Source organism: Bombina bombina, chromosome 10, assembly GCF_027579735.1.
Source record: "Bombina bombina isolate aBomBom1 chromosome 10, aBomBom1.pri, whole genome shotgun sequence".
Lineage (NCBI taxonomy): Eukaryota > Metazoa > Chordata > Amphibia > Anura > Bombinatoridae > Bombina > Bombina bombina.
Window position 1 is genome coordinate 38,862,678 of NC_069508.1, and position 15,508 is coordinate 38,878,185.

The following is a 15,508-nucleotide window of genomic DNA, read 5'->3' on the forward strand; positions in this document are numbered from 1 at the left end:
ATTTTCAATATGCAAATTTAAATTACCCATAAATACTTTGCATGTAAAAACAGGCTCTTTTTAGACTCTTTTAGAGCTATAATGTTTGCTAGATTTTGAATATCCTTAATAAATGTTTTATATGATATGAATCACCAAAACAGATTTAAAATAATAAAAAAAAAATCCATAAAGGATCTGCAAGCTACACAAGAGGAGACCAATAGCTAGTATAAATTGTTCTCTAGTGTAATAGTATTAGAAACAAACATAATGCTTTAACACGTACTTATATCTCAGTTGTAAAACATAAGAGACATTAAAGCAGTGCAGGAATAATTTACTCAAAGTGATTGTAATTTGTAAGTACAAAAATATTGTACAGCGCTAGTACGTTTTACAAACTTTATATAATAATTTTGAAGGGTTTATTGCATGCATATCATACTTTTATAATTAGCAAGTGATTATCATTATGAACAAGTTGATAAATACCAAGTTTATAGAATAAATATAATTATATCTATTCACTCTTTATTGTACTTGAGGAGACTTTTTAGAGTCAATAGATTCATATATTTGAATATGCAAATTTAAATTACCCATATATAGTTTACATGAAAAAAAACGGCTCTTTTTAGACTCTTTTATAGCTATTTGCTAATGTTTGCCAGATTTTGAATATGAATATCATTAATAAATGTTTTGTATGATATGAATCACCAAAATAGATTTAAAAAAAAATAAATCCATAAAGGATCTGCAAGCTACACAAGAGGAGACCAATAGCTAGTACAAAGTTTTTGCCTTGCATAATTTAAAACTGATCTGAAATATAACATTAGAAAAAAAAAATTGTTGCATCACATACTTTTATCTCAGTTGTTTTAAAACATAAGATATATTAAAGCAGTGCAGGAGTAAGTCTTATTCTACTCAATCTGATTGTTATTCACTCACAAGTACAAAAATATTGTGGAGCGCTAGTAAGTATTACAAACTTTATGTAATAATTTTGAAGGGCTTACTGCATCCAAGACATACTTTTATAATTAGCGAGTGGTGATCATTGTGAACAGGTTGATGAATACTAAGCTTATATGAGTAAATATAGTTATGTATCTATTACCCATAAATACTTTGCATGTAAAAACAGTCTCTTTTTAGACCCTTTTAGAGCTATTTTGCTAATGTTTGCCAGATTTTGAATATGAATATCCTTAATAAATGTTTTGTATGATATGAATCATCAAAATAGATTTAAAAAAAAAAAATCCATAAAGGATCTGCAAGCTACACAAGAGGAGACCAATAGCTAGTACAACGTTTTTACCTCACATAATTTAAAACTGATCTCTAGTATTACAATGTTAGAAAAAAAATGCTGTAACATATACTTTTATCTCAGTTGTTTTAAAACATAAGATATATTAAAGCAGTGCAGGAGTAAATCTTATTCTACTCAATCTGATCGTGATTCCCTGACAAGTACAAAAATATTTTGGAGTGCTAGTCAGCATTACAAACTTAAAGGGATACTAAACCCAAATTTGTTCTTTCATGATTCAGATAGAGCATGCAATTTTAATCAGCTTTCTAATTCACTTCTATTATCAATTTTTCTTCGTTCTCTTGCTATCTTTATTTGATAAAGCAGGAATAAAAGCTTTGGAGCCGGCCCATTTTAGGTTGAGAACTTGGGTTGCGCTTGCTGATTGGTTGGCTAAATGCAGGCACCAATCAACAAGCCCTATCCAGGGTACTGAACAAAAAATAGGCCAGCTCCAAAGCTTTAATTTCTTCCTTTTAAAATAAAGATAGCAACAGAACAAAGAAAAATTGATAATATGAATACATTAGAAAGTTGATTAAAATTGCATGCTCTATCTGAATCATGAAAGAAAAAAATTGGGTTCAGTGTCCCTTTAACGTAATAATTTTGAAGGACTTACTGCATTCAAAACATACTTTTATAACTAGCAAGTGATGATCATTATAAACAAGTTGAAGAAAATATTTGTATGAGTAAATATAATTATATATCTATTAACTATTTTACTTGAGGAGACTTTTTAGAATGAATAGATGTATGCATTTGAATATGCAAATTTAAATTACCCATAAATTCTTTCTATGTAAAAACAGACTCTTTTAGAGCTAGTTGCTAATGTTTGCCAGATTTTCAATATGAATATCCTTAATAAATGTTTTGTCTGATAGGAATCACCAAAATATATAAAAAAAAATCCAGAAAGGATCTACAAGCTTACACAAGGAGAGACCAATAACTAGTACAAAGTTTTTACATCATTAAAAACTGTTCTCTACTGTAACAGTGATAGAAAAAAAAAAATGCTTTAACCCTTCAAGGACACAGCTTTCAGTTTGCTCAATTGTTTTATGACGGAAAAATTCCGTCATATGTCCTTAAGAGGTTAACACATATTTTAAATCTCAGTTGTTATAAAGCAAAAGTTTTTAAAGTGTTGCAAAATTGTTAAGTCTTACTACTACATCTGATCGTGATTCACTAGCAAGTACAAAAATTTTGAACAGCGCTAGTCAGCAGCATTACAATCTTCATGTAATAGTGTATGACATGAAACTTTTGAAAAGCTTACTGTTTCAAGACATATTTTTATAATTAGTAAGTGACCATCATTGTGAGCAATGCAGGTGGAATAAACATTTCACAAAAAAAATATTTTATACGTTAATATAGTTATATATCTATTCACTCTTTATTGTACTTGAGGAGACTTTTTAGAGTCAATAGATGCATACATTTGAATATGCAAATTTAAATTACCCATAAATACTTTGCATGAAAAAAACAGGCCCCTTTTAGACCCTTTTAGAGCTATTTGCTAATGTTTGGCAGATTTTGAATATCCTTAATAAATGTTTTGTATTATATGAATCACCAAAATAGATTTAAAAAAAATCCATAAAGGAGCTGCAAGCTACACAAGAGGAGACCAATAACTAGTAGAAAGTTTTTATCTCAAATAATTTAATCCTTTAAGGACACAGCTTTCAGTTTGCTCAATTGGTTTATGATGGAAAAATGCCATCATATGTCCTTAAGAGGTTAAAACTTCTCTCTAGTAAAGCAGTGATAGAAAAAAAACAAAATGCTTAACACATACTATTATCTCAGTTGTTTTCAAACATTAGAGATATTAAAGCAGTGCAAAGTTTTATTTCTTCCTCTACTCAATCCGATGTGATTTACTCACAAATATAAAAATATTGTTACAAATTTAATGTAAATAAAATATGGTATGACAATTTTGAAGGGCTTTTTTTACATTCAAGACATAGTTTATAATTAGCAAGTAATGATCATTGTGAGCAGGTTGAATAAAAAGTTTATATGACTTAACCCTTTCATGACAGGGTTAAAGTGTCTACATCGGAACACCTGTTCCGATGTAGACAAATTGAAACTACGCGATCGTGCATACGATCGCGAGATTTCAATTATTGGATCGCATCTGGGGGGCATCCCTACAACCCTAGGAACGCCCTCCAGACCGCGATCAAGTCCTTGAAGCACAGAAGGCTTCAGGACAGCCATTTGTTATGACGTTCTATTCCGTCATAACGGCTTTAAAGCCCAGTGTAAATATGACGGAATAGAACGGCATAACGGCGTTAAAAGGTTAATATAATTATATATCTATTCACTCTTTATTGTACTTGAGGAGACTTTTTAGAGTGAATAGATGCAAACATTTAAATATGCAAATTTAAATTACCCATAATTTCTTTGAATGTAAAAACAGACTTCTTTTAGACTCTTTTAGAGCTATTTACTAATGTTTGCCAGATTTTGAATATGAATATCTTTAATAAATGTTTTGTCTGATATGAATCAGCAAAAAAAAAAAAAAAAACACCCATCAAGGATCTGCAAGCTACACAAGGGGAGACCAATAGCTAGTACAAAGTTTTTACTTTACATAATTTTAAACTGTTGTCTAGTGTAACACTGTTAAGAAAAAAAAAATAATAATAATAATAATTATTATTATTGCTTTCACACACCTACTTGAATCTCAGTAGTCTTAAAACATGAGTTATTAAAGCAGTTGAAAATTATTAAGTCTTATTAATTAGTCTGATTGTGTTGAGCGTTAGTATTATAAACTTCATGTAATATTGTATGATAATTTTATAATTAGCAAATGACGATCAATGTGAGCAGATAGAATAGAAATTTTACAGAATTTTAACAAGAATATGTAACGGGCATGAGGAGCAGAGACCAATATAGCAAATAGGAATCAAATATGCCCTGCTAAACGTAATATGGAGGAGATGATGATAATGCAGCCACGCAGAAAGGCAGAATAAAAATGCTGCGTGAAGCACAATATGAGGAAGTACTAATTAAATTATTTTAAATATAGTATTATATAAATAAAGTATACAAAATAAATAATACTTAAAAATTATTTTTAAATGAATTTCAATAACATACCGCAATGCAAATTAAGGGCTATGCAAAGCAGTGCTCATGATCATCACCCAGAACGATAGTTACAACCTAAAGCATTAGTAGGGACTGATTAGGCTGCAACACTGGAATGGCTTAAAGGGCCATGATACCCAAATGTTTAAACACTTGAAAGTGATGCAGCATAGCTGTAAAAAGCTGACTAGAAAATATCTCCTGAACATCTCTATGTAAAAAAGAAAGATATTTTACCTCAAAAGTTCCTCAGTAGCCACATCCCATTGTAAAGGATTTCTAAGCAGCATATTAGTGTGTCCGTCCTGGGACAGCTGAAAGGATGCACATCGTGCACTCTCATATTATTTCCCTATTCCGTTTACAATGAAATCTCATGAGATCACAGTAAAAGAGTTCATGACCTCAGCACTGCTGATGCTGATTGGCTGCTGTTCATTTCTTCATTTTTTATTTATTTTTTACCTGCAGCTGGGAGCAGCTGAGTATAACTTTTTACACAGAACTTACTCTGCTGAGCTGAGGAGATTGTGAGGTAAAATATCTTCCTTTTTTACATAGAGATGCTCAGGTGATATTTTCTTGTCAGCTTTTTACAGTTATACTGCATCAGTTTCAAGTAATTTAGCATATGAGTATTATGTCCCTTTAACTGCTCATATGCAATTTAATATGTGCGTGTATGAGAAATTATTTAGGAGTCGATGGTGATTAGAGGTTAATACACATAAGAAAGGATAGGGAAAGAGGTGGGTGGAGCTTGGTGGCCATTTTAAACTGATTTAAAAATAAACGTTTTTACAATTACAGTTCTTGCTTTCTAGCTGGTGTACCATTGACCAGGTTCAGGACACTTGTTTAATGTGTTTGAGCAGGTGGGTAAAAATTATGATAGGGTGTAGACTGTCCCTTTAAGGACAAAAAACAAAGTGGCAGATTTCTCAAATGCTGGGCGGACAGGATTCGCTGTAGCGAATCATGTCCGCCCGGCATCGCTAAATGCAGACAGCATACGCTGTTGGCATTTAACATTGTCTTATGACCGCTGCTTCTTAACTTATGTTTCTGACGAGCAAAGTATTATGCATTTAGGGAAGAAAAAGAACAAAGTGTAAAATTATGCATTTAGAGAGGAAAAATCAAAATGTTAAAGACTCAATGACACTTTACTGACTGTTACAAATGAGGAACGGTAGTTGGGAATGACTATTTCAGATTATTTAAAATTTAGTAAACAATGTAGTTCTGCAGCGAGTAAGGCCAGCAGGATGTTTGGATGTATTGGTAAAGGTATTTGCAGAAGAAATATTAAGGTTCCTATGGCAATTTACAGATTAAAGTTAGGCCTCATCGTGACTATTGTGTGCAGTTCTGGAGGCCATATCTTCAGAAGGATAAAAACAAACTTGAATCTGTGCAAAGGATGGCTACCAAAATGGTACATGGTCTAAAAAATAAAATCTACCAGGAGAGGCTCAATGACCTAATATGTATAACTTAGAGGAGAGAATAGAAAGACGTTATATAATAGCAACTTTAAAGTTTATTAAAGGGGTTAGTAAAACCGAGGCTGTGAGTATTATACATAAAAAGGAAAATTCAAGAACAAGGGGTCATGATGTAAAGCTGAAGGGTAGTATATTTAGGAGTCATTTGCGGAAGCTTCTTTACAGAGAGGGTATTTGATTCATAGAATAAACTCCCACAAGAGGTTGTAATGACAAACACTGTGGGGGACTTTAAGAATGCCTGGGACAAGCATAACCCTATCCTAAAATATAGATAAGTTTATACTTTTAGGAAATATCGGGCAGACTTGCTGGGCCGTCAATATCTATGTTTCTATGTTTTTATTTAATATACATTTTCTTAAAAAGAAAAGACTTAAGAAAAGTAACTTACATTGCAACTGGATCAGGTATCTGTCTGGCTACCATGTCACATGGAGATTGAACTAGAATAACAAGAAAAGGCGTCTTATATAACTTACATTTTAAAATGATTACAATAAATGCAGGTTAGAAATGTATCTTATAATACATTTCTACAGTTTCTGTACATTGAAATTATTTTTAAGTTTTCAAAAATCTAATCTGTAGAAATCATTTAACCAGTTTTCCAGTTTAAATAATGTTTTGAAATATTTTGTTTTACTTTCAGGATCTACAATAAATCAAAATGGTTTTTTTTATCATGGTGTGTTTAATTTGATTTATATAAATCTTTAGGTAAAGACAAGATACCTGTAAGTGTTCAACACAAAAGTTAATATTATGACTGGTTGAGTTTTGATGTAAAGAACTTACGGCTAGATTTAGAGTTTTGTCGGTAACGACCCGCGTAGCTAACGCCGGCTTTTTTCTGGCCGCACCTTTAAAATAACTCTGGTATTGAGAGTCCACAGAATGGCTGCGTTAGGCTCCAAAAAAGGAGCGTAGAGCATTTTTAACGCAACTGCAACTCTCGATTCCAGAGTTGCTTACGGACGCGGCCAGCCTCAAAAACGTGCTCGTGCACGATTCCCCCATAGAAAACAATGGGGCTGTTTGAGCTGAAAAAAAAAACCTAACACCTGCAAAAAAGCCACGTTCAGCTCCTAACGCAGCCCCATTTTTTGCTATGGGGAAACACTTCCTACGTCTGCACCTAACACCCTAACATGTACCCCGAGTCTCAACACCCCTAACCTTACACTTATTAACCCCTATTCTGCAACCCCCGCTATCGCTGACCCCTGCATATTATTTTTAACCCCTAATCTGCCGCTCCGTAAACCGCCGCTACTTACATTATCCTTATGTACCCCTAATCTGCTGCCCCTAACACCGCCGACCCCTATATTATATTTATTAACCCCTAATCTGCCCCCCACAACGTCGCCTCCACCTGCCTACACTTATTAACCCCTAATCTGCCGAGCGGACCGCACCGCTACTATAATAAAGTTATTAACCCCTAATCCGCCTCACTAACCCTATAATAAATAGTATTAACCCCTAATCTGCCCTCCCTAACATCGCCAACACCTAACTTCAAACATTAACCCCTAATCTGCCGACCAGAGCTCACCGCTATTCTAATAAATGTATTAACCCCTAAAGCTAAGTCTAACCCTAACACTAACACCCCCCTAAATTAAATATAATTTAAATCTAACGAAATTAATTAACTCTTATTAAATAAATTATTCCTATTTAAAGCTAAATGCGAGCTCAATCTGATTGGCTGATCGGATCAGCCAATCGGATTGAACTTGATTCTGATTGGCTGATTCCATCAGCCAATCAGAATATTCCTACCTTAATTCCGATTGGCTGATAGAATCCTATCAGCCAATCGGAATTCGAGGGACGCCATCTTGGATAACGTCCCTTAAAGGAACCGTCATTCGGCTAGTAGGCGTCGGGAGAAGAGGATGTTCCGCGTCGGATGGAAGATGATGTCTCCCGAAGAAAGAAGATTGACGATGCCGTTGATAGAAGACTTCATCCGGATCATGGACCTCTTCAGCTCCCGCTTGGATGAAGACTTCATCCGGATCATGGACCTCTTCAGCTCCCGCTTGGATGAAGACTTCAGCCGGATCATGGACCTCTTCAGCCCCCCGCTTGGGCTTGGATCAGGACATCGGAGGAGCTCTTCAGGACGGATCGGTGAACCTGGTATGGTGAAGATAAGGTAGGAAGATCTTCAGGGGCTTAGTGTAAGGTTTATTTAAGGGGGGTTTGGGTTAGATTAGGGGTATGTGGGTGGTGGGTTGTAATGTTGGGGGGGGGTATTGTATGTTTTTTTTTACAGGCAAAAGAGCTGAACTTCTTGGGGCATGCCCCGCAAAGGGCCCTGTTCAGGGCTGGTAAGGTAAAAGAGCTTTGAACTTTAGTAATTTAGAATAGGGTAGGGCATTTTGTTATTTTGGGGGGCTTTGTTATTTTATTAGGGGGCTTAGAGTAGGTGTAATTAGTTTAAAATTGTTGTAATATTTTTCTTATGTTTGTAAATATTTTTCTTATGTTTGTAAATATTTTTTTATTTTTTGTAACTTAGTTCTTTTTTATTTTTTGTACTTTAGTTAGTTTATTTCATTGTAGTTATTTGTAGGAATTGTATTTAATGTATTTATTGATAGTGTAGTGTTAGGTTTAATTGTAGGTAATTGTAGGTATTTTATTTCATTTATTTATTGCTAGTGTAGTGTTAGGTTTAATTGTAACTTAGGTTAGGATTTATTTTACAGGTAAATTTGTAATTATTTTAACTAGGTAACTATTAAATAGTTCTTAACTATTTAATAGCTATTGTACCTGGTTAAAATAAATACAAAGTTACCTGTAAAATAAATATAAATCCTAAAATAGCTATAATATAATTATAATTTATATTGTAGCTATATTAGGTTTTTTTTTACAGGTAAGTATTTAGCTTTAAATATGAATAATTTATTTAAGAAGAGTTAATTAATTTCGTTAGATTTAAATTATATTTAATTTAGGGGGGTGTTAGTGTTAGGGTTAGACTTAGCTTTAGGGGTTAATACATTTATTAGAATAGCGGTGAGCTCCGGTCGGCAGATTAGGGGTTAATAATTTAAGTTAGGTGTCGGCGATGTTAGGGAGGGCAGATTAGGGGTTAATACTATTTATTATAGGGTTAGTGAGGCGGATTAGGGGTTAATAACTTTATAATAATAGCGGTGCGGTCCGCTCGGCAGATTAGGGGTTAATAAGTGTAGGCAGGTGGAGGCGACATTGAGGGCGGCAGATTAGGGGTTAATAAATATAATTTAGGGGTCGGCGGTGTTAGGGGCAGCAGATTAGGGGAACATAGCTATAATGTAGGTGGCGGCGCTTTGCGGTCGGCAGATTAGGGGTTAATTATTTAGGTAGCTGGCGGCGACGTTGTGGGGGGCAGGTTAGGGGTTAATAAATATAATACAGGGGTCGGCGGTGTTAGGGGCAGCAGATTAGGGGTACATAAGTATAACGTAGGTGGCGGTCGGCAGATTAGGGGTTAAAAAAATTTAATCGAGTGGCGGCGATGTGGGGGGACCTCGGTTTAGGGGTACATAGGTAGTTTATGGGTGTTAGTGTACTTTAGAGTACAGTAGTTAAGAGCTTTATGAACCGGCGTTAGCCCAAAAAGCTCTTAACTCCTGACTTTTTTCTGCGGCTGGAGTTTAGTCGTTAGATTTCTAACGCCCACTTCAGCCACGACTCTAAATACCGGAGTTAGAAAGATCCCATTGAAAAGATAGGATACAATTGACGTAAGGGGATCTGCGGTATGGAAAAGTCGCGGCTGAAAAGTGAGCGTTAGACCCTTTTTTGACTGACTCCAAATACCGGCGGTAGCCTAAAACCAGCGTTAGGAGCCTCTAACGCTGGTTTTCACGGCTACCGCCAAACTCTAAATCTAGGCCTTAATATGTTTCAATATACTTTCTTTATTAAATTAAGGAAAAAATCTCCTGTTTATTACCAGTTGAAGTTAGTTTGTGAAAACATTTCAGTAATAATATGTTCTGGGTATTTTTTAAAGAAATGCAGCATGAAAAAAAAAGGAAAACGTTTTTAAATAGATCAAGGATGTTGATTAATAAAAGTCCAAATCCATATAAGGTTTTCAAATGCATTCACATGTTAACACCCTTTGAATACTGCAAAGGAACAATTTAATATCAATATTGTAAACCATAATTTTCCAATAGCTGTTTATGTGAGTTTTCAGATTTTTTTAATTTATAAGCATTATTGTGCAGATTTTTTTTATGGCTGTCTTGATTAATCTATAGTTTTATTTGTAAAAGTATATTGAGCATTCATACGTTACATGCTATTAAAGGCAGTTCATTTTTATTTTATAGAAATTATACAATAAACATTTAATTAGCATAAAAAACACTTTAACCCCTTAATGACCGAGGACGTGCAGGGTACATCCTCAAAAAAAGGCAGTTAACGCCTGAGGACGTACCCTGCACGTCCTCGGTGTGGAAAGGAGCTGGAAGCGATCCTGCTCGCTTCCAGCTGCTTTCCGGTTATTGCAGTGATGCCTCGATATGGAGGCATCCTGCAATAACCTCACATGGCCATCCGATGCAGAGAGAGCCACTCTGTGGCCCTCTCTGCACCGGACATCGATGGCCGGTTTCGTTGGTGGGTGGGAGCCGACTTCGGAGGCGGGTGGGCGGCCATCGGTGTGCCGCGTGACGTCATGGGGGCGGGATCGGGGGCGGGACCGTCGGGGGCGCGCACGGAGGGTGGCGGGAGCAGGTGGGAACCGCTACACTACGGAAAATGTTTTAATAAAAGTGGCCTAATCTTGTTTGTGCAAAAGCACAAAAAGTGATCGTTGAGGGGTGGGGGGTTGGTTTTGTGTGGGGGGAAGCTACACTACAGAAACGTTTAACAAATGTAAAAAAAAACCCATTTTTTCTTCTAAACTGGGTACTGGCAGACAGCTGCCAGTACCCAAGATGGCGCCCATTAAGTTAGAGTGGGAGGGTTATAGAGCTGTTTGGGGGGGATCAGTGAGGTTGGGGGCTAAGGGGGGATCGTAAACAGCAGCATATGTAAATATGCTTAAAAATAATAATAAAAAAAATATATAGATTTTATTTTAGTACTGGCAGACTTTCTGCCAGTACTTAAGATGGCGGGGACAATTGTGGGGTGGGGGAGGGAAGAGAGCTGTTTGGGAGGGATCAGGGGGTCTGATGTTTCAGGTGGGAGGCTGAGCTCTACATTAAATCTAATATTAACCCTGCAAGCTCCCTACAAGCTACCTAATTAACCCCATCACTGCTAGCCATAATACACGTGTGATGCGCAGCGGCATTTAGCGGCCTTCTAAATACCAAAAAGCAACGCCAAAGCCATATATGCCAAATATGCTATTTCTGAACAAAGGGGATCCCAGAGAAGCATTTACAACCATTTGTGCCATAACTGCACAAGCTGTTTGTAAATGATTTCAGTGAGAAACCTAAAATTGTGAAAAATTTAACTTTTTTTTTTATTTGATCGCATTTGGCGGTGAAATGGTGGCATGAAATATACCAAAATGGGCCTAGATCAATACTTGGGGTTGTCTACTACACTACACTAAAGCTAAAATTACCCCAAAAAGCTCCCTACATGCTCCCTAATTAACCCCTACACTGCTGGGCATAATACACGTGTGGTGCGCAGTGGCATTTAGTGGCATTCTAATTACCAAAAAGCAACACCAAAGCCATATAAGTCTGCTATTTCTGAACAAAGGGGATCCCAGAGAAGAATTTACAACCATTTGTGCCATAATTGCACAAGCTGTTTGTAAATAATTTCAGTGAGAAACCTAAAGTTTGTGAAAAAATTTGTGAAAAAGTGAACGATTTTTTTTATTTGATCGCATTTGGCGGTGAAATGGTGGCATAAAATATACCAAAATGGGCCTAGATCAATACTTTGGGTTGTCTACTAAAAAAAAATATATACATGTCAATGAATATTCAGAGATTCCTAAAAGATATCAGTGTTCTAATGTAACTAGCGCTAATTTTGAAAAAAAAAAATGGTTTGGAAATAGCAAAGTGCTACTTGTATTTATGGCCCTATAACTGGCAAAAAAAGCAAAGAACATGTAAACATTGGGTATTTCTAAACTCAGGACAAAATTTAGAAACTATTTAGCATAGGTGTTTTTTGGTGGTTGTAGATATGTAACTGATTTTGGGGGTCAAAGTTAGAAAAAGTGTTTATTTTTTTTAATTTTTCCTCATATTTTATAATTTGTTTATAGTAAATTATAAGATATGATAAAAATAATGGTATCTTTAGAAAGTCCATTTAATGGCGAGAAAAACGGTATATAATATGTGTGGGTACAGTAAATGAATAAGAGGAAAATTACAGCTAAACACAAACACCACAAAAATGTAAAAATAGCCTTGGTCCCAAACGGACAGAAAATGGAAAAGTGCTGTGGTCATTAAGGGGTTAATTACCATATCTCATATTTACATATTTAAGTTCATAAAATTTCCAGGAGATTTCAATCAAGCCTGTGTAACTAATCTTATTATTTTATAAGAGAACTAAAGTAGGACTGGAATTAAAGGTACATAAACTCTTGTGGTCTTTATGTCTAAAGACTTTTTTATAGTGCCACATGGGAGATTATTTAATAAAAACATCCAATCTGTTTTTCAATCAACACCACAGATTCAATGAAAAATACCTGATGGCAGACGTGAGGGTGGTTGTTGAGTAGATGTAGTTGGGACATTGGGAACTTCTTCAGAAGATTCTGGTTTCTTGCTTGGTGATGAATCTAATGTACGGAGTACAAATGAAGCAGTCCAACGTCCATACCTAGTTGTTTTCACTCCATTTCTTATAGATTCCTCATAGTTGTCTTCACCTGGCTTCTTCTCAATTATTATAGCTCCTCCTTCATCTGTGATTACTCCTGAGTGGATTCCAGCTCGGCAAATTGATGAGTCCTATGGGAAAATAATACTGACAAAGTGAGAACATGTCTTCTGTTGTTTATGCTCAGGTCATGAGTGGTAAGAGTTTCTAAAGTGGTTAACTGAATTGGGATTGTCTCTTACGTCTTTGTAGATATTAGTTCCCCAAACTTGTCCTTTGTTTTTCAGACATCCTGCTGGGCACATGACTCTAAAGAAGAAAAATAAACTGCGTTGTCATTTTCTATGATCACCACAAATGTGAAAATATTTAAAATATTTTCTATTAATAATATCTTTGAATACTTTTAAAATCGACCTATTTAATTTAATAATGATTATAGAAGATTTAAATTTGTAACAGCATCATTTTGTTTACTTTAACTTAATTTTATGCCAAACATATTTCACTTTTAAAATAAATCTATAAGAGTATTGTTTTTATTTAATATAATTTTTCTTAGAAAGAAAAGACTTACGAAAAATAACTTACATTGCAACTGGATCAGGTATCTGTCTGGCTGCCATGTCACATGGAGATGGAACTAGAATAACATGAAAAGGCGTCTTATATAACATATTTTAAAATAATTACAATAAATGCAGGTTAGAAATGTAGATTACAATATATTTCAACAGTTTCTGTACATTGAAAACTTTTTTAGAGTGTTCAAAAATCTTATTTGTAGAAATCATTTGAAGAGTTTTTCAGTTTATTTTTTTTATTAATATTTTTTTATTGAGGATTAAAAATAAACATACAGGAATCCCATTGTGAAATAACAAAAATAAACGGGCAATATGTTTCATAAAAGTGAAATGACATATGAGCAAATAGGTACAGAAATGTAAAATAAAGTAAAGCACAATATTGTAGACGACTATCTAAGTAGCACCTGTAGACTAGAATACAAAATATCAAATACTAATCCTCAGTTTTCCACCTCCCAGTTTTTCAGTTTAAATAATATTTTGAAAATGTTTGTATTACTTTCAAGATCTACAAAAATAATTTCTTTATTTTTATCATGATGTCTTTACTTGGATTTATATGATTCTTTATGTAAAGACAAGATACCTGTAAGTGTTCAACACAAAAGTTAATGCTATGTTTGATTCAGTTTTGATGTAAACAAGTTAATAGTTTTGAGTTTACTTTCTTTATTAAATCAGGGAACAATCTTGTGCTTATAACCAGTTGAAGTTAGCTTGTGAAAACATTTGAGTATTAACATGTTCTGGGTATTATTTAAAGAAATGCAGCATTAAAAAAAGGAAAACGTTTTTAAATAGATCAAAGATGTTAATTAAAATTAGTCCAAATCCATATAAGGTTTTCAAATGTATTCACAACATGTTAACACCCCTTGAATTCTGTAAAGACACAATTTTCCAATAGCTGTTTATGTGGGTTTTCAGATTTTCTAAATGTATTAGCATTAATATGAAGAATTTTGTTATGGTTGTCTTGATTAATCTATAGTTTTCTTTGTAAAAGAATAATTAGCATTCCTACATTACTTGCAATTAAAGACAGTTTGTTGTTTTAATAGAAATTATACAATGAACTTTTAATTTGCATAAAAAATCAATTTAATTACCATATCTCATATTTGTATTTTTGAACATTGGGAGTGAGCTTAAATGACTTCTAATTCCAAATAAAACAAAACATCAACACACAAATAACAAACAAGGTCAAAAAATTCCCAGGAGATTTCAATCAAGCTTTTCTAACTAAGCTTATTATTTTATAAGAGAACTAACGTAGGACTGAAATTAAAGGAACATCAACTCTTGTTTTCTTTATGTCTAAAGACTTTTTTCAAAGTGCCACATGTAGGATTATTTAATAAATACACTCAATTTGCTTTCAATCGACACCATAGATCCAATTAAAAATACCTGATGGCAGACGTGAGGGTGGCAGCTGAGTAGATGTAGTTGGGACATCAGGAACTTCTTCAGAAGATTCTGCTTTCTTGGTTGGTGATGAATCTAATGTACGGAGTACAAATGAAGCAGTCCAACGTCCATACCTAGTTGTTTTCACTCCATTTCTTATAGATTCCTCATAGTTGTCTTGACCTGGCTTTTTCTCCATAATCATAGCTCCTCCTTCATCTGTGATTACTCCTGAGTGGATTCCAGCTCCGCAAATTGATGAGTCCTATGAAAAAATAATACTCATAAAGTGAGAACATGTCTTCTGTTGTTAAAGTTATGGTAAACTCGCCTCGTTTTAAAATCTGATCTGGAATGTTAGTGATATTTTAGATGGAGTTTCATTCAATAGTTGTAATGAAGATGCGCTATAACTTTCTTTTTAAGTTAGATATGTAATTCAAATGCCCCTTGCTCCACCATCTACTTCAAAAGTAAATTTTTCTGAAGGCCTATGGTTTGAATTGTTGTCAGTCAGCGGTCTCCCAATATGGCACTTTTTTTTGTAGCTAGTGCACTGATTGGAGAACAAAAAACAACTTTTAGCTCACAGAAAAATGTACTTTTAAAGCAGGCGGCGGAGCACAGGAAATTTAAATATCATATCTATATTTAAAAAAAGATTATAGTGCATCTTTATTACAATTGATGACTAAAAC

At 34.4% G+C, this 15,508-nt stretch overlaps 1 protein-coding gene across 1 annotated transcript in view; it reads right to left on the reverse strand.

The window, feature by feature from the left end:
* LOC128640692 (mucin-12-like) overlaps positions 1-15,508 on the reverse strand; it is a 195,408-nt gene that overhangs the window by 153,176 nt on the left and 26,724 nt on the right. The window contains exons 37-41 of the mRNA XM_053693121.1: positions 14,811-15,075; positions 13,399-13,450; positions 13,050-13,116; positions 12,674-12,938; positions 6,359-6,410 (exon numbers count right to left, since the gene is read on the reverse strand). Coding sequence (XP_053549096.1) covers positions 6,359-6,410; positions 12,674-12,938; positions 13,050-13,116; positions 13,399-13,450; positions 14,811-15,075 — 701 coding nt within the window. The remainder of the gene's footprint in view (positions 1-6,358; positions 6,411-12,673; positions 12,939-13,049; positions 13,117-13,398; positions 13,451-14,810; positions 15,076-15,508) is intronic.